This window comes from Hippopotamus amphibius, chromosome 4 (genome assembly GCF_030028045.1).
Source record: "Hippopotamus amphibius kiboko isolate mHipAmp2 chromosome 4, mHipAmp2.hap2, whole genome shotgun sequence".
In the NCBI taxonomy this organism is placed as follows: domain Eukaryota; kingdom Metazoa; phylum Chordata; class Mammalia; order Artiodactyla; family Hippopotamidae; genus Hippopotamus; species Hippopotamus amphibius.
This window is the reverse complement of record NC_080189.1, coordinates 124,993,679-125,013,583: the sequence shown is the minus strand read 5'-3', so window position 1 is coordinate 125,013,583 and position 19,905 is coordinate 124,993,679. Positions and strand designations below refer to the sequence as shown.

The 19,905-nt window shown below is 36.8% G+C and overlaps 1 protein-coding gene across 7 annotated transcripts in view; it reads left to right on the top strand.

Moving 5' to 3' along the window:
- Window positions 1-19,905, top strand: part of ARHGAP21 (Rho GTPase activating protein 21) — a 120,041-nt gene that overhangs the window by 64,828 nt on the left and 35,308 nt on the right. For all 7 annotated transcript variants that reach the window (XM_057731486.1, XM_057731489.1, XM_057731490.1 and 4 more), the window contains 3 exons: window positions 11,169-11,261; window positions 12,903-12,981; window positions 15,552-15,606. In XM_057731486.1, coding sequence (XP_057587469.1) covers window positions 11,169-11,261; window positions 12,903-12,981; window positions 15,552-15,606 — 227 coding nt within the window. The remainder of the gene's footprint in view (window positions 1-11,168; window positions 11,262-12,902; window positions 12,982-15,551; window positions 15,607-19,905) is intronic.

The window sequence follows — 19,905 nt, the reverse complement described above, 5'->3', positions numbered from 1 at the left end:
CTTGATCACAGACACCACTTAGCTGAATAGGCCCTTTTTCCTGATCGCTCTCCAGTTAGTCAGCACTCAAAATATGTGATTCACAGATCCAGTTAATAAAAAGCGAATTTTAACTGTAATGGTCCCTGCTTTCAAAATTTAACAGATAACTTTTCATCTGTGGTGTAGAACTGCAATCGAAATAGTTGCGTATGAATGCTAAATGCATTAAGTCTAGAAATATATTTCCTGTTGTTTATTCATTCTCTTAGCAGACATTTGTTGAGTCACTTCCAAGAGCCAGTCACTAAACTAATTGCTGGGAAGGGAGCAGTATGGCCTCTAATCTCACTTCCTTTAGATAGTGATTCAGATGTCACCTGCTGGAGAGGACTTCCCTGACCATTTCCTAAAAATAGCACCACAGCCCGGCCTCTCCCCCTCCCTTCCCCTCACTCCGCGTGTTATTCTCCATCACTCTTTTCACCATCTCTCATACTACTTTTTTCCCGTTGAACATTCTTCTGCCTCCGTTGGATTATTGAGCAGGAAATTATTTTTATTATTTTAAGTTTTAAAATAACGTGTATGTGTATATTGGCCGTGTGACATGTGGTATCTTAGTTCCCCAACCAGACATCGAACCCGTGCCCCCGGCAGTGGGAGCGGAGCCCTAACCGCTGGACCACTAGGGAATTCCCAACTTTATTTTGTTTATTACTTTTTTTCTTTAAACCCAGAACAGTTCCTGGCCTGTATGTATTTAAGGAATCTTTATGTAGGATGGTGGGAAACAAAGGTGTAGAATAATTACGTAAGTGTAGAAACAGAGGTCTGCACAATTGTGGCAGGATGAAGCACGGCGAGTCATCTAAGCACCAGGGAACGGTTTCTCAAATGAGGTGTGCTTTCTGCTGAATAGGATTTTATCAGGACAGAGGAAAAACAGCATTCGAGAACAGATTTCAGAGGTATGCAGAAGTTGTATTCACCCATATTTGGTAGGAGAACATGGGGGTAGACTGTATGTCACCAGTTAAGGATGACTTGTGGAAGATTATGCTTGGCTTTTCTGGCGTGAATGAGTGGATAGATGGAGGTACCGTTGACTGAAGGATATGGAAAGGAAACACACCTACCTCCTTTCCCCGGAAAATGAGTTTAGTTTGGGGTAAGTTACAGTTCTGATGCCGATAGAATGTTCAGTACCTAGTTGAAAATTTGGGTGTGGAGCTCATAGGGAGAGGTGGGCATTGAAAATAAATTTGGAAGTCATCATCATATATGCTATAATTGAGCCTTAGGCATAAATAAAATCCTACACAGAGAGCATGAAGACGTACAGCATAAAGATAGAACCCTAGGGAAGACAACATCTAAGAGCTGGTCAGAGAAAGAAGAATCAGAAAGGCAATCTAAAAATAAGTTTTGGAAGGTATAAGGACAACCAGGAGGAGTTGATGGCTTGCTGATTAAGAGGTGATCATTTTTAAGGGAGGGTGGATAACTTCTCATTTGTCCTGGAGAATTCATTAGGGTAGAGACTTAAAAAGATACTGTTGGGGGACTTCCCTGGTGGTCCAGTGGTTAAGACGCCATGCTCCCAATGCAGGGGGCCCGGGTTCAATCCCTGGTTGGGGAACTAGATCCCACATGCTGCAACGAAGATCTCACGTGCCGCAACTAAGACCCAGCGCAGCCAGATCGATAGATGGATGCTGTTGGACCTGACCTAACAAGTAGCAAATTGGTAAAGTTCCCGAGAATAGTTTCAGTGCAGAGGCAGAGGGCATCAGGTGTGTCAGTGGGCTGAGACATAAATTAGAGCAGGGAACAGGTGGGAGGGGGTGGGTGGGCATGTTGCCCCCCAGGAGATACTTGTCAATATCTGAGAAACCTTGAGTTAGAAGTAAAGAATTGAGGGTAGGTGAGTATAGACTATTCTTCAAGAAGTATGAAAATGAAGGAATGGAGAATGATAGATGAAAGCCATGAGGCAGGGTAGGGAGAAGTTCTGTTGTTAAGTTTGGGAAGCATTTGTGTGTTGTGAGATCTGGAGAGAAGAGAGATTGGTTTTATACTTGAGAAGAGACCATTTGGGGAGCAAGGTCCTGAAGAAGGCTGATAACTAAATCCTCACCTGAGACAGAACAAAGGGAAATGGGAATAGACAAAGATTTGAAAAAGAAAAAAATTCGGATATAGCAATTGAGATACAGTGAAGTAAGAGATAAGGTTATCCAAACAGTGTGAGTAAATCAAGATGGCAGAGCAAGTCCAGGAAGGTTATTAGAAGCTTGAAACCACAACCTTGAGGGAACAGGAATTAAAATACAAGCAAGAGACTTTAGTGAGTAATGTCAAGCGCTTAGCTGAACTTGGAAACTAAATCAATGGGTTATGCAGTTTTTACTCGGTTAGCACTGCAGGCCAAGAACACGAGCAGAGGGAGGGCCTGGTTGGAATTGTCCGTAGCTGGACGCGGGCAAGTGGAATGCTTTGAAAGGTCAAGGGGGGGAGGAAATGGAGGTCACTGGTAAATTTGGTTATATTATTGATCTGTGGGTAAACTGATTTCTGAGGGAGACGGATAGTCTCGAAGACCAGAGAGGACTAAGGGGTTTGGAGAAAGATGAGGGGCAGGTTCAATCAGTTATGTAGTCAGGCAATGGTAAGGTCAGCGATGGAAAGATAGTTGCCCATGGTTAGCGCACTGCAACACATTTTTCTGGGTTTGCAGAGAACCTAGAATCTAGCACAACTGGAATAACAGGGCTGTGAATGCAGACGTGACACATGCTTTGTGAAATTTCTGAAACTTGAGAGGAAAAAAACGATGCTGCAGAAACTTCAGATACTCCAGAAGACAGATCCCAGGATTGTTATGTTTGTTGTAGAGTAATCAGCTCCTGGCTCCGTGTCCAAGCTCAGTAAATATTTGTTGAATGAATAACACCCTCTAGAGTCTTTCTTGCCTAGCTGGTTTAGAACTCCGGAAAATTTTGGTTCACGTCTGACACCTAGTGGTATTGTACTCAAATTACTATTAAGTGGCAACATTTTCCTTCTATTTCAGGGAAATCCTACAGATTAGTTGCAGTAGAGTATTATCTTTGTTCCCGAAAGAAGTCTGAGTTGTTTTTGGGCAGTCTTGCTGTTGGCATTTACCAGGACTTTAATTTGAATCAATCAGCAGTAATATTTATAGAGCACCCACTATATGCCAGACACTGTTCTGTGTGCCAGAGATTTTCATGTAGTGTATGTTCTCTTGCATATATGACCTCACTGAATTTGAATACATAGGCAGAGAATTTCACTGGGAGTGGGAAACTTGTTCCGGAACTTAATTTTAGGGTTCTATTGTGATTTTTACGTGTGAGACCTTTCTAAATTTATTTCATAGCTTTTGGTGCTACCGTTTCTATGTCATGAAATACTGCTTTTCATTAATGTTAGGTAGGCTTTAAGGAAGATGAAAGTAGAAGGAAGGCTTGGGTTTGTTGTCAGTTTATATGATCCAAGTGGTGCAAAATACTACATAATATGGAAAACTGAGCAGATTGTTATCTTTCCTTTAAGAAGTAAAGTTCTGATTTGTTAGTGATGCGTGCTAAAGTAATTTAAAGTATTTGTGAATGAATTGACATGATACCTGGGATTTGCACTAAAATTATTTTAGGAAAAAAATGTGAGTGTAAATGAAACAAGATGACAGATTTTTTTTTAAATTTATTAATTTTATTTATTTATTTATTAGCTCCATTGGGTCTTCATTGCTGCACAGGGGCTTTCTCTAGTTGTGGCGAGGGAGGGGCTACTCTTCATTGTGGTGCACAGGCTTCTTATTGCAGTGGCTTCTCTTGTTGTAGAGCACAGGCTCTAGGTGCGCAGACTTCAGTAGTTGTGGCACGTGAGCCCAGTAGTTGTGGCTCACTGGCTTAGTTGCTCCGAGGCATGTAGGATCCTCCCAGACCAGGGCTCGAACCCATGTCCCCTGCATTGGCAGGCAGATTCTTAACCCCTGTGCCACCAGGGAAGTCCCTGACAGAGTTTTATAATTACTTGCATTATGTTCATGGGGGGCGGGGGCGGTTATTCTACTTTTTTTCTCTATTTTTGTATGTGCTGGACATTTTCCACACTAAAAAGTAAACCAAAAAAATTAGGTGTGGGTTGAAAGAAAGTTTGTCATGATTAAGTTAGAACATGATCTGCTTTTTAATATTTAGCAGATTTTCTTACTTCACTTTGTTCCATTTGATGTTACTTGAAAATGAGGTTGAGTAGTGAGTGTGTGTTTGCTTATAATGGATGAAATGTGGTTGAGACCTGACAGGTGACTTTCTACTGACGTTGTCTAGAGACTATTGGAATTTGGGGTTTGAAGCTCATAAGAATTGTTGGAGCTCAGATTGGAGGTTTAGGAGATATAATTTCAAAGTACTAGCCATCACTCTGGAAATGAGAGCATCTTAAATGGAAATTGGGAACACCTAGGTTTAAAAAGCTGGCATGCATTTTTCTCCCTGTAGTGCCTCTGCCCTTACCAAAGGGGAAAAGGACCCAGTAATCTGCCATGGCAGTCTTCTTAAATTGGATTCTACTTAATTTTCATATAGGATGTATCAGTATTTATCATATGATGCATATGGGTTTTTGATGTCAGACAGTGTGTCTCTCTTAGGCTCTTAAGATAGTTTTGTATGCCATTGCAAAAAACCCCTAAGATAAAAATTAGAAGCCTGTTTTCTTTTCTTTTCTTTCTTTCTTTTAGAAGCCTGTTTTCAACAAATAAAAGAACAACTATGAAATATTTCAGGCAAACAGAAAATGAAGGGAAAAAATGTGGCTTCCAAATGTTGCCACCTGTCTTTGTCATCTTGACATTTTAACACCCCCCCCCCCATATCTTTCTCTCTCTAAGACATAAATGATGATAAATATGGTTAAGGCCCTTCTATACCACTCCTTTTCTATTCTCTTCTCCCAGAGGTAACTACTGGTCTGAATTTGCTATTTATTTATCACTCCTTCTGTTTGGTTTTTGCCTTAATGATCTATAATTCCTAACTTTTGCTCAATCAGTGCTTCTCCATGCCCTGTTTTTTCTGTGGCAATCTACGACCCAGCAAAAAGAGGCAAAGATTATTTTTCATTATTCAAATTTATCTTTGATATCTGTCTATCTCAGTCTACATTGTGGTTTCAGTTATTTGGGGTCTGAAAAATAGATGTTAATTTCAATAAGCTATTTAATTGATTTTCTTTAAATAATTAATGACTGAAGCTTTAGTATTCCATTATGTGTCTTCTTTAGCTTTCTGCCTTTGTAGAGAGCACATGTCTTCCAAGGCTTATCTAACTTTCATATGAAGCACAGTTTAATTTCAACAGCCTTTTCTAGTGTAGAGATAGATAGAGGGTTCCTTTGTTTTTGTCCTTTTTTTTTTTTTTTTACAACAAAGAAATCAATAAAAAGAATATTTAAAAAACTGTAATTATGAAAACAGATTTGGTTCCATTAAAAAATTGTTTAGTAGCATCTATGAGAACTCTGAGAGAGAAGGAAAAAAAAATCTCAATCTAAGTGATAGCATAGTATTATTTTCTGCTGCTTTGTTTTTTGTTAAAATGTAAGACGGTATTTGTTGAAAGTATGATTTTTTTTTAACTCTATTAAGAAATACATTTCTGTTGTCCCTAGAACTATAGGATTCCCTGACCTATACCTCTTATTTCTCTGTGTATCTTCATTACAGGGTCTTGTTTACAACTGGTATAGTTCAAAGTATGTTGCTTCTGAAAATAATCTATTTGCTTTAGTCCACTGGCTCTATATACTTCATATTTCAAATTTTGAAACAATTTAAATGTTGCAAGTGATTTGGATTTTAGCACTCTTCAAAGAAGAGGGTCATTAGAGCACTCTGGCTTTTAGATACCAGTCTCTTTGAAGACAGATGTGTAGTTCATGTTAGAGTTACTGGAAATTTTTTAGTACAGTCTCTCTTACTTCTTCCTTCTTTTCTTCAGTGTTCTTTGGCTTCTACTCTTCAACTCTCCCTTAATTTGACAATTAAGTTTGTATCATTAGTCTTTGGACCAGTATTTTATCAAGCAGTGGCTGTGTGACACTCACTGTGTCCCCTGGCCTCATTCACTCCTGATCTCTGTGTAAACCTTCTAAAGGCTTATCGTCAGATGGGCATAGTAGTAACATGTATTAAATACCTGCTTGTATCAGGCATTGTATAAGTATTTTCATGGAGCCTCTCTTCTAATCCTCGCAGCAGCCTTGCCAGGTAAAAATGAATTGTCCTCATCCTCATTTGTCAAATGAGTTAACTGGGGCACAAATAAATCACTTGTCTAAAACCACTTGGGGATGGGGTAAAATACAGGATGCCTAATAAAATTTAAATTTCTCATAGATAATAATTTTTGCAAAATCCAGTGACCCTACTCGGAAAGTAAGTGGTAGAGCTGGGATTTTAAACCAGGCAGTCTGGTCCTAGGGCTCAAGCTGTTGACAACTGCATTATACTGGGTGTGGAGAGTAAGCATCACAGCCATCTGGATGTTCATGCAGTATTTGGACGGCAGCTGATACCTATATATTATTATTTCTTTTAGTTGAATTATTTTTTCCCCAACTGATTATGTTTACTCTTATGTAAAAGTGTATGTGCATTCTTCCTGTTTTCAAAGTGTAACATTCAACTTCAAGTAAATTCATATATGCCTTTATATCTTCTTCTTTAAGTCTTCGCTAATTGTATATTAAATAGCATAAAGTGGGACTTTTTTGGTGCCTGGTTATTTTAGCCATTCTCCTAAGTGTAAGGTCATTGTCTTCTTACTTCCTTTGCTCAAATACAGAAAGATTTAATTACATGTATGTGTGCTAAAAGGACACATTTCGCTTTTCTTTTGATAAGGTCAAGGAAATGACACTTGAATAAGGCCTTCGGCAGTTCTTTGAAACATGTCCTCTGTGTTCTCAAAAAATTGAGAAATTATAAAATACACATGTAGAATTCAAAGAGGCTTTTTTTTTTTTTTTAACTAAGAATTGCCAGGGAAGCTACCTGGCTCTCTCAAATGACCCTACAGGAAAGTAAGGAATAATTTTGCCTGGTTAATCACCACAGTTCGGGGTTGGACTTTTAGTTTTGCATATCTAGAAACTGACTTTAAAAAGAGATTAAATAACACACTTTAAATTTGACACTTGTGATTTCCAGTTGCAGGGGAATTGCAGAGAGCATATATTAAAAAGAAGACACTTAAAATTAATGAACCATGTGTTTAACACAAGACTTAGAGTCAAGGAATATGGAAATTGAAGAGAGGGATATTTCTTGGTTAAACCTGTCTGAAATTAAGGGATGTCTATGGGAAATTTTTCTGTTGTCCAGAAGGAATTGGTTAAAATCTAGGTAGTAGTAATAGCAAGTCAGAATTTTGGAGAAAGTCCAGAAAGGAAGGTGAACAGGAAGAATCAAAGTACAGCTCTCCGCAGACATGGCAGTGCTCACTGTGAGGCTGGCTTTTCTTTTAGTCTGTTCCATCTTGTGTTTTCAGACATGGTGAATTGAAGAGTTTGTCAGTGGCAAAGTCTCTCTGATTTTATAATGGTAGTCATTGCAAAGTTAGTATTTCCTTTATAAAAACTAAAACCAAATTATTCTGGACTACATTTATTCTGTGTAAGTGAAAGTTCCTATCAGAACTTTCAGAAATCACTGCATTGCTACCCAGCCACCTTTTTATTATTTTGTAGAATTCATTAATGCTCATTTACATTTTGTAGTTTTAAATATAAGTATGGTATAATCACCTTTGGGACACAATGGACTAGAAGCCATTAATAAAAACAAAAAAGTTTCCTCTCTTTTATTATATAAATCTTTCTGTGAAAGTAATCACTTGACACAGCTTATTAAACCTTCAAATCTCTAGCCAAGAAAAAATAGGTGGTTTTCCTTAAACACCCACCGTTGTAAACATTAAGTTTGCTCCATAAGGACCTAGCCTGATTACCAACTTGGTTGGAATTAAGTATTTGCATTTTAAGTGACTTATATTGAAAAGAAACTTTTCTTTCCCTTTCAAACTAGTTGTAAGTGGACTCTCTACCTGTATTTGGTAAAGCTTGACAACTGAGTAAGTAGTTCACTTACTTTGAAGCATGAAGAAACACCATGTTTGGATTTGGACCTGGGTTCAAGTCCCTACTCAAGTTACTTCATCTGTTTCCTCCTCAGTTATAGTAACAGTATTAAAATCATAATGCCTTTCTTGAAAGCTTGATGTAAGAATTAAATAATAAATTCATTTATTGAATAATGATTTATTGAATGCCTGTTCTGTGCCAAGCATTGTCCTGGGTGCTGTGAGCATCAGTGAACGTGACAAAAGTCCCTGCTCTTCATTTTAGTGAAAGAGACAACCAACCAACATGTAAGCAAATAAACATGTAATTGAAGTAGCAGATGACAAGTTCTGTGAAGAAAAATAAAGCCTGGCACATATAGAAAGTTTCCCCAAACTTTATTATAATTTTCAGAGTATAGCAAATGCCCTGTCCACCTGTACTCAACAGTTAACATGTTGAATATATATTTGCTTTATCTGTCCACCCATATGTGTGTCTGTGTGTGTGGATATCATGGTTTATTTTTTTCCATCAAACCGTTGGAAAATTAAGTTGCAGATATCATTATCATTATAATACTAGAAGTGTAATAATATAATAATAAAACATGATGAAATAAGATTTCAGTTAGTCCCTAAGTATTTCAGCAAAGCATCTCTTAAGAATGAGTACATACTTGCATATAGTAGGGATTTAACTAGCATTAGTTCTCTGTTTCCTCCAAAACCTCAAAGCAGTCAGGGCTGTCTGTCATAGCTAATCAGAAGTGACCAAAGGATTTATAACATTTTCATGTCATCTGAACATCAAGAGCTGTATAGAGTTTCCTTGGGAACAGATCTGATACATATTTATAGTTTTAAAAATTGGATGAGAAAGCCTGTGCGCAGCAACGAAGACCCAACACAGCCAAAAAAAAAAAAATTTTTTTCTTTAAAAAAAAAATTGGATGATAGATACTTTGCTGGTGTGTGTTTATAACCTTTCAAATTTTTAATTCTTGAAAACATAAGAATATGAGACTAGTCTTCATCCAAGCACCACGGAGAGCAGAAATACACATTTACCGAGGAATTGGTCCAATCACAAGCTATGCTGAGCGCTTTTACATTATCTTATTGTCTTCGCAGAAACCCTTCAAGAATGCAAAAACATATCTCTGTACTGTGAAAGAAAAAGCAATCATTTCTTTCAGTAAAAAAGTTTGCTTAATTGCAGCAGGGCTGTTCAGTGGCAAAGCAAAGGGTCCGGATCCCTGTCTCCTGGCGTCTAAGACACAGGCAGTGTCCACTGTGCCCTGTTGTCTTTTAGGGAGAGGTAGCCATTCACCACTTTTAGAGGCTTTTGTTCAGAGGGAGTAGCTAAATATGCAAGGGTAGTTGCTGATAAATGTTCCTTTCTTAGTTTCTACTGCTTTTGAGCCATCTTTGTGATATACCTGGATAAAAATTCGGTTTTATGTGACAATAATTATGGGTTCTTTGTATTTGGCTCACATATTCTGCCCAGCAGTCTAACAAGTATGATTAAATTACTCCCTACGTGTATATGCCTTATTTTCTCAGTTATATTCTTCTTTAAGGATCAGGGCTGTGTCTTCTATTTCAGTGATTTTCAAACTCAAGTACGCATCACTTTGGTCATTTCAGAGTTTCTGATACAGTAGATCTGGGGTGGGGGTCTGTGAATTTTCATTTCCAGCACATTCCTGGTTATGTTAATGCTGCTGGTCCACGGACCACACTTTGAGAACCACTGTCTACCTGTTTGTCCCCTCTCAGTACTTATCTTGGTGCCTGTCACTTAGTTTAAGTGTCCTCTTATCTGTGACTCTTTCTTTGACCTCTATGTATTGAAACTGTTGGTTGCTCTCAAATGTTAGTGTGTAGAAGGATCACCTGGGAAACTTCTTGACAAAGCAGATTTCTGATTGGACCCTGAAACATGGATTTTTAGCAAGCCCCTGAGCTGTTTAATGCAGATAATCCCTGGATAGCAATTCATGAAGTACTGGCTTTCAGATTGGATCACGTGCTCTTCAACCCCATGACTGTGTGTTGTATGTGTCTCTGGTTTTTAATATGGTAGTGTCCTGTCATTCTTTGTTCATATGCCAATCTCCCTCCAGAGTCCCTGAAGGGAAAGAACTGTCTTATTTAGCTTTATGACTTAGTGCTGAACACCATACAGTGTTTTTTGTTTGTTTGTTTTTTAATAGTTTATCCATTCATCCATTCATTTATATTTTTGGCCGCGTCGGCTCTTAGTTGCAGCACGTGGGATCTTGGCTCTTAGTTGCAGCATGTAGGATCTTCGTGCAGTGCGTGGCCTCTTTGCTGCAGCACATGGGCTTCTCTCTAGTTGCGGCAGGCAGGTTTTCTTTCTCTAGTTGTGGTGCACGGGCTCCAGAGCATGTGGGCGCTGTAGTTTCTGGCATGCAGGCTCTCTAGTTGTGGCACAGGGGCTCAGTAGTTGTTGCACTCAGGCTTAATTGCCCGGTAGCATGTAGGACCTGAGTTCCCCGACCAGGGATTGAACCTGAGGCCCCCGCATTACAGGACGGATTCTTTAACCACTGGACCACCAGGGGAGTCCCCCATGCAGTGTTAAAGAGCAGTAGAGTTGAGTACCACCTGTGTAATCTAGCTGTGGGACCTTGGAGAATTTATTTAAACTCTCTGAGCCTCAGTGTCCTCTTTTGTTCAGCGGTGGTAGTAATACTTACTTGCTATGGAAATTAGCTCTTAGGTATGTGTAATATTTAGTGTAGTAACTGACATGCAGAGTGTTCCCAGTGAGTGGAAACCATTGCTATTGTGGTGGTTGTGTTGTAGAAGAAGCAAAGTAAATGTTTGAGTTCATGAAACCCTCTTAATGATGATGTCAGCATCCAAATTCAGGATATGTGTTTAACACTTCATTAAAAAAACTTTGCTTAACTGTCTCAATTAAATCTCATTTTATATTTTGCTATTTTAAGAAAATATTGTGCGGTAAAACCATGCCTTGGGTCTTTTCCTTCCCACAGGAAAACAAAGAAACCGCTTGGAACCCATGGATACCATCTTTGTTAAACAGGTTAAAGAGGGAGGACCTGCTTTTCAAGCTGGATTGTGCACAGGTGCTGATATTCTTGTTGAAACATACCTTTTAATGTCTTTTCTACTTTATTTCTTCCATATTTCATTTTCCATATTTTTCTTCTCTCTCCTTCTGTATGTTTCTTCCCCTTTCTTCACATTAGTTATTGCTATTGATATTTTTGAGACCTAGTTAGTTGTATGTTTCTTGATATCCAAATGGATGGATTTGGACAGAAATAATGTAATTGATAAATTGTGGGCATTTTCAGTTACCATTTAATAGTGGATTCTCAGAGACCCTTTTAAACAACCTATTTTGCGTACATTTGATTTTTTTTTCCTTTGAGAACTTTTACTGAGATACAATTGACATACAATAAACTGCATATATTTAAAGTGTACAATTTGATTTTTTTCTTGTTAGTAACGTACATTTGATTTTGACAAAGGTTAACAAAATAGCAGAATGCTGAAGGTATTTATTGATATAATTGAAATACTCTTGGAGCTCCAAGTTCTGAAAGCACTTGACCTGCCAGAGGTGAATGAATTCATCCACCACAAAGAGTAGCTTAAGTCTCCAGCTCAGTGCAAGCCCAGCTTCATCTGCAGGTGTCAGTGAATGTGATCTGGTAGCTGTTTGTTCTGAAATATTTTGTTACTTGTGATTTTAACAAAAAACTAAGTAGGGTTTAGTTTCGATTAATGTACACGCTAAAACAGTTACCCTTTTCTCTTGTTTTTAAACTTGGAATAATTTAAAATGGGAATTAGTGAAAAACTATCTTTTATTGCCTTTTGAATAAAGTGTTAGCTTTTCAGCTGCAAATATAAGTAGTGGGTTTCATTGCTAAGATTGGTTAGGATGCCGTGTTAATTTGTTAGTTATTTTTTTGTCATAGTTAAAGAAAGCCTAATTTCAGTATCGTTAGTGTACATACTGTGTCTATCAGTGAACATATAGTTCTATTACCTACAATGTATCCTCTCTCATTCTAAGCCCCCCAAGGTTGGGAAGATGAAGTTGAGGGACTGTGCCAAGCACACAAAATGTACATTTTTTTCTATTTTCCTCTTTCCCCTGTTCTTTCTCTCATTATTTTCCTTTCTGCTCCGTTGAATTTTTCTGAGTAATTCAAACATCCTATCCCCATTAAAATGAAGAACAAATTAATATATGTAAAGTCAAAACCATGTGCATACCCACATGTAAGTTCTGCACTGTAGCACTGATCAATAAACTAAATAGACTGGGAGAATATGACAAGGAAATAAGTTGTACTAAAATTAGAGGCCACTGAAATGACAAAAACAATTGTCTGAGTCTGTTAAATAATGTTTCTCTCTTAGAAACGGCAGGGTAAACGGAGGAATAAATAGTAGTTTTACAACTCAGAAAACAAATGATGGGGCATAAATAGTATAGCTGTGGTCACTTGATGATGGTACTTTTTGAGGTTTCTAATTCATCAATGGCTGGGCTCTTATTTAAAACATCGTTATATTTCATAGGACGCTGGATATATTAAAATTCAGCTTCATTTTTATAAAAGTTACTTTAAAAAACAATGAGCAAGGATATATCAAAAATAAGTATATTACTCAAGAAATATTTCAAAAGTACCCAGAAGTGACTTTTTAAAGGAATTCTTCATGTGTTTTTTAATTCCTCTTTGAAGGTGATCGAATTATAAAAGTCAATGGAGAAAGTGTTATTGGAAAGACCTATTCCCAAGTAATTGCTTTAATCCAGAACAGGTAAGAGTCTTGAAATATGATTAATTTTGGCCAAAGATGGGTTTCATAAATCAATGAAGCGAGTAGCTTTAATACAGTATTGTATTCCTATAAGAAATTGATGTGATGTGGAGGTATGAAACTTTCCCTTAAAGTGGAAAATGCATTTGAAAGTTGCCAAGAGCAAACTACCTGAGGATGGCTTATTTGGTGGCTTTGTTTTGACAAATTTATCAGATTTGTGATTAAAATCCTTTAGAGCTTGAAAGGCATACATTTTAGATTTACTGTTAAGTTCCCCATTTTTATTTGAAATGACAATCAAATTTCTAATTTGTTTATAATAAATATATAAATAAATGCATGTATAATTTTTTTTTTTTTTGGGGGGTACACCAGGTTCAATCTATAATTTATTTTAAAACCACTAAGATAGCTTATCTTTAAATAGCTTACTGAATAATATTCTTGGGTCAAATTCATTTGTTTTAAAACAACGAAAGCAAGAAATCATCTTTTAATCCATTTGTTTGCCTACATTCTACAGAATAGGATTTTGAGTTCTAAAGGTAAATAAGTATTTATAGAGTAACTGACTATAAAGATAATTTAGTCCTACACCTAGAATATTTGCTTTTAATTACAAATAAAGGAATTGAAAGCCAAAGAGGTTGCCATATTAAATATCTGTCAAGAGTAAACTGTGACCCTGGGATCCGATTTCCAGATCGTCACCACATGAGGTTCTTCCCAGATTCAGATACAGTAACTTTTGGATGATATGTTGCTTTGTGTTACTCATACTCACCTGTCTATAATTAAATTGAATTTCATTGTTTTCTGAAGAATTCTGTCAAGCTCCTCTTAGCATGTCTAAAGCAGTTCATGCTATGTCTAACTTACTTACACAAATGCCCTAATACATTATCACTTTTACAGTTAGGTGATGTGATCATGATTTATTGATCTCAGAGTATTTTCCTTACTGTTAGATTCTAGGTGTTCCTGACAGTGACCCCTATTTGATCTTAAGTACTGAGGAGACCTGGAGACCGGTGAAGAATTGAAAGCCTCCCCAGAGGCAGTGGGGAGATCCCCCCAAGTTTTCTTTTACTGAAAATAATTTGGATCATGATAAATGTACCAGTATGTTTTGTCAACCTGTAATTTAAGGATTTTTAGTGTATTTGTTAAGATGTCTTCTTTAAAAGTACTATTTTCGCAAGCAACCATAACTTAATCTTTTCCTCAGAATCCACATTAATTTTTTTTAATTAATTTAATTAATTTACTTTTTGGTTACTGGTGCAGTTCATCTTTCAGAATAATAACACTTTGGAATGACAGTCTTAATTTTTCAACCAGTAAAGCAATTTGAAAAATAAATACTGTTTTTTTCATGATCTTATTTTTCTTTTAAAAAATTGTGTTCCTTTTGTCTGCAGTTGGTAGCAAATGGATTAATGCAGCACAAAGCCATTGAGATTCTGCAGTGTATTAATGTAAAAATGTATCCTTGCAGAAGAATTTATCTAAGCATCAGTATGTATTTTCTACCAACTCTAAATGTTGAAATCCAAGTACCTACATATTTTCTTAGTAGAATTTATCTGAACCTGTGGTTCTAATTGGTTTACTATTCTCTCACCATTTACGAACCTAAAAATAAGGGTTCAAATAGAGACACCAGTAAATTATTAGATTTTGGGTTTTTTTGTTGTTGTTGTTGTTTGTTTGTTTCTTAATTTCTTGATTGTATTGGGGGAAAATCCATCCAATATTGTTAGGGTAGATAGTGAAGCACTTGCTGGAGACAGTACCACTATCCTTGCTATATCGAAATGTAATTCCAGATCACAGGACTCAGTATAATTTATCCCTTTGAACTGTTTTAAACCTAGAGAAACTTGTCTATTATTTTTAACGGGATACTTACAGTACCAAAATAAAATGAGACTGAGCTATTCCTGTAAAGGCTCTAAAATTAAATCACAGAGAAGAAAGCAAATAGTTGAGATGCTATATGGTTTTTAAAAATGAGTCATTTTGATGGTTGTGATGGTGAACTCTGACTTCCTTCCCCTCTGTGGCCAAGAGGCAATGTTTCAAAATTAGGATGTTTAATATTGCTTAAAATGTTAAATTTGAAGGTTCTTTGATTATTTTTGTGTTAATGCATTTTTAACTTGATAAACAGTGAGAATTGGTGGTAAAAATTTGTAAGTTGTTCTGTGACCTGAAATAAAATAATATATAATTATATATGGGTGAGTTTTGTTACAGGAGTTTTCAATATAAGTAATATACTTTGTGTTTCTAAATTAGAAACATGTGAAGAACACTTGACCAATTGATTATGAATAGCTCAAACATATGGCAGGGTGCCCTCTTTTGTACACAATTAACATATATATGTTTAAATGATTTCTCTTCATTTTAATGATTTGGATTTGAAAAGTAATGATTTTTAAAACCCCCAAAGTAAACTCACAAGCAATTTAAAAAATACTTCTGAGTTAATGCTTTTTCCTTTATGTCTTTCTTATATACTTCTGCCTCCCCTAAAATAGTATATGTATATTCAATTTCAGTGACACAACATTGGAGCTCAGTGTCATGCCAAAAGATGAAGATATTCTCCAAGTGGTAAGTTTTATTTACTCAAATATGCGGATTGTTTTATAGCCATGAATGTTAATAAAAATTCTTTAAAGTTGGAGGTGGATTAAATTTTTTTTTAAAGTTTCTAGGAAAAAAACCCCTCAACCCCCCTGTTTTTCTCTACATTTTCCAAAAAAAAAGGGGGGGGTGTGGGTGGGGGAGACCATTGTCAATTTTTTATAATTAAGCAACACAAGAATGTTTTATTGATTCCACAGTAAACTCTTATTGTTGTCATTTGGAATGAGATTCCTAAAGACTTTGTTTGCCCCAGTGTTGCATTCTAGATACTCCTTTGATCAAAAGCCAAACCTCAGGGATTGGATTTTTTTGTTTGTTTATTTTTTGTAAAGTGCATATCCCCAGGAAGTGGATTTTTTTTTTTTTAAACTATGAGGTCAGAAATTTTATGAAAGCCATTTCTTAATTTCCCAGTATTACTGTTTGTAAATTAACTTATCGAGCAGTTTTCCTAACAGTATCCATTCATTCCACTAATGTTCACAATGAATAGAGTCTACACCTGAAGGGAAAAAATATGTTAGCATCTTAGAGAGAGAATGAGACTACATAGTTGAAAACCTTCAGGATTTGTTTTAAAATATCTGTCTCCTCTGAGAAAGAAAACAAATTGAATGGGGTACTTAACGCCTTTCTAAAGCTTAGATACTGCTGAGGGTAAAAAGATGATAAAATAAATTTCATTCAGGAAAATAATACTTTTCCTCAATTGACCTTGTAGTTCAGCAGAATAAAACAATTAGAGCTAGGAAATAGCAGTGGCTGCTGAAGTTTGTGGGTTTTTTTAAAATTCCTTTTAGCAAATGGTTGTTGCTGCTGTTGTTTTCTTACTCAGAACTGATGGAATCTTTGTGGCCAGAATGGAAATAGGAATGGTTTTCACTCGTAAGGTGTTAATTTGAACTTAGCTCAACAAAAGTCCTAAATAACCTTCTGTAAACAATTTTTAACAAAAATATCACTGATCACTGATCCTGATGATTCAGTTTATTCACTAACACATAAAATATAATTAACCGAAATCCATGGAGGTCAACCTTGTATTTTCAAGGCACTCTGATTTTATTTCAAAATGGCATTTTAACCGGCAGCAGATTACCCCTCTTAAGTGCACAGCTCTGTTGGGGCTGAGGTGTCTCCACATGGAAATGTAACCATCTGTGGTGGTCTTCTTAGTCAAGTAGCACTGGTTGTAGAGTTCCTACCCTGATCATTCAGCACAGCGAGAGAGTAACAGACATATAACCATCGAAGGCAGTGGAGTCACTAGGTTGAGAATAAATAGGGGTGTCTCCTCTAAGGCTCCGCTTATGCAAAGGACCAGGAGGTGATGCCCACATGGCAGGGCAGACTTTACCTGAACCCTAGCACTCTCCTGACCCAGAGACAGAGGGCACTTCTGAAACAGAACAGATTTCTCATCTTCAGTAGACTGTTTCCTTGCCAAGGTGAAGGCACTGGTTGGACGCTGTTTCCAACAGTGAAATGAACAGGTAATTTCACAGAATAGCCGGTGTTGTATAAATTCCCAGGGACGGAATCAAGCACAGAATGACCGTCCTAGCCTGCTGTATGGTTGACGCAGGGAAGCAGCAGTGCAAGGAATAGTGTTCTAAGGATGTGATCAGTGGGAAATTAGGTTAATTAATCTCCTTGTGTTTTATTGAAGATAAAGGATGAATACAAAGTGTTGCAACACAGGGAGAAGTTGTTCACTAGAGTGACCTGAGCACACAGATCTTCAAGGTTCCTCAGTAAAGGGTCCTGATATATTGTAACAGAAAATTCATTTTTAAAACTTGTCGAGTTACTTTAATCATAAGAAATTAAAAGCCCATATCCTTGATGATAAAAGAAAACCTCACATTTAAACCCAGTCTTCATTCACATTTGCATGTACTGTGATTTGTTAGGAAATTGAAGGAGTATATATCATTAACGCAGACTACATTGTTCCCTGAAGGACACTGAAATGCAGCAACTTCTTTGCTGCATAAACTCTTTTAGCTGGGATGCCTACAAGTGGCTTTTTATTTTTTTTAAGATTTTTTTTTTAATGTAGACCATTTTTAAAGTCTTTATTGAATTTGTTACAATATTGCTTCTGTTTTATGTTTTTTTGGTTTTTTGGCCATGAGGCATGTGGGGTCTTAGCTCCCTGACCAGGGATCAAACCCGCACCCTCTTCATTGGAAGGCAGTCTTAACCACTGACCTTCCCTGGAGGTTGTGTCACAAAGAGAAAGCTATTATAAAACATAAAGCTATTATAAAACACAAAGAGAATCTGGGATTTTAAAAACCATATGTGGAAATACTTCTCTCTAACAGATTCTAGAATGAAAGTGTTCTATTAGGGGCCTTTAGAGTATTTGTTGGTCTTAAATCTGTTACTTAAAAATATATACTTTTAGAGATGTAGTTGTCCCTGTGAGGCTGAATATTCATTGTAAAGAAAACATAAACATGAACATTTTTACAGCCACTATAAACATCATTTACCCAAGAGAAAGCCTGTCTCACGTTGTATATGTTTGCCTGGGTAACAGCAGAATTGGGTGTCCATGAACTTTTGTTCCTCAAGTGATACAACCTCAAGTTGTTCTGGAGGTACTCAGCTCATCTTTGAGAGGTGGCAGAGAAAATTTAATTTTTTATAAAACTTGCCTCATGTAAGGACAGGTATATAATAATAAATCTCATAATTTTCAGAAGACAGTGATATGATATTGAAAAACATGAAGCAAAATTAAGAATTATTCATTAGGTTATTAAACTAGTGCTGGTGGTAGTACTCCTGTACGTGACAACCTCATTTTTTAAACTAACATACATTTTCTAGATTCACAATATGAAAAGTATTGTATTCATTTCAGTCATTTGATTGTCTCATATATTGATATTTTAGACTGGTATCTTAGACAAATTCATATTTTTAAGGTGATGTTACAGAATAAAAAGCACTTCCTGTTGCATTTAAAAAAAAAAAAAACAAAATGATTTTGTTGCCCTCTCAGACATTGTCTGTGCACAAATGAAATAGCCACCACCCATCAAGTCACCTTAAACAGTGATGCAGATTGAAAAAAACACACATCCTCGAATGGACTCATGGTAGGAGCACTAGATCTGGGCGTTCTTTTCCGTGCACACCTCAGGATACCACATTAAGCCTTTAGTTCCATGTACTCAAAAATTCAGTTTTAAGTCGATCAGTTCTGATGGCTTTGGAGATTCTTGGGGGTGCCTGATGTTTGACGAGGGCATTTGGAGCCTACTTTGAGCCTACTGTGTGTTAAACACGGCCAGGTTAAACAGCTTTTCCAGTGTAAAGGGAAGAAAGTGATGGCATTAGGACTTGAACCCAGGCAGGACTGAGATGGTACGTAGCCTGTACTTGAGACTAAACCACAATCCCATACTGCCGCTGGGTCTGAATGCAGAGTTCCAGTGGCCGACACGGTCACACCAGCGGTCAGGCTCAGAGCTGCGAGGCTAACTCATCTCTGGGTCTGTTGCCCAAGTTACCACTCCATGAATACGTGACATAAATCAAAAAATATAATTTAACCCAAGTTTTTCTTTCGATTTATTAGAATTACTTTCAAAACAATCATTTATTATGTTCCACAATCAGTGTGCTATTCTATTTAAAATTAGGTATCCATTTGTCACATGTGGATCAAGGTGGTCTTGCTTTCGAGTAGAGAAGCAAGCGTAGGAATTCTGGAGGGTTCTTTCATATTTTGCAAGTTTGAAGCAGTTACTTTGTTCTTTTTTTTTTTGTCCTTTTTTTTTCTTTTTTTTTTTTAAGTATTTTATTTTTGCCCATGCTGCACAGCTTGAGGGATCTTAGTTCCCCGACCAGGGGTTGAAGCCGGGCCCACCGCAGTGAAAGCACAGAGTTCTAGCCTCTGGACAGCCAGGGAATTCCCTAAAAAAAGTATTTTAAATAACTGTAAGAGTAGTACATGCTTGTTAGAAAAGTTTCAAATAATTTAGAAAGGTATAAATTACCCACACCATCACCTTCTCCCATGCCCCACTGTGGCATGTCAGGCTTGTATTTTAAAATTATACAAACGGATAGGTGGTTATTTTTGCTTTTATAATAGGTAATGGTATTAAATTAAATCAACCTGTTACTGGTGAACTGGTAGGCAGGAATTTTAATCTTACTAGCTTATTTATTCTGTACTTTTTTGTTTGTTTTTACTATTTCCTACACAGTAAATATGGTATAGTAATAGTAATACTATCATAA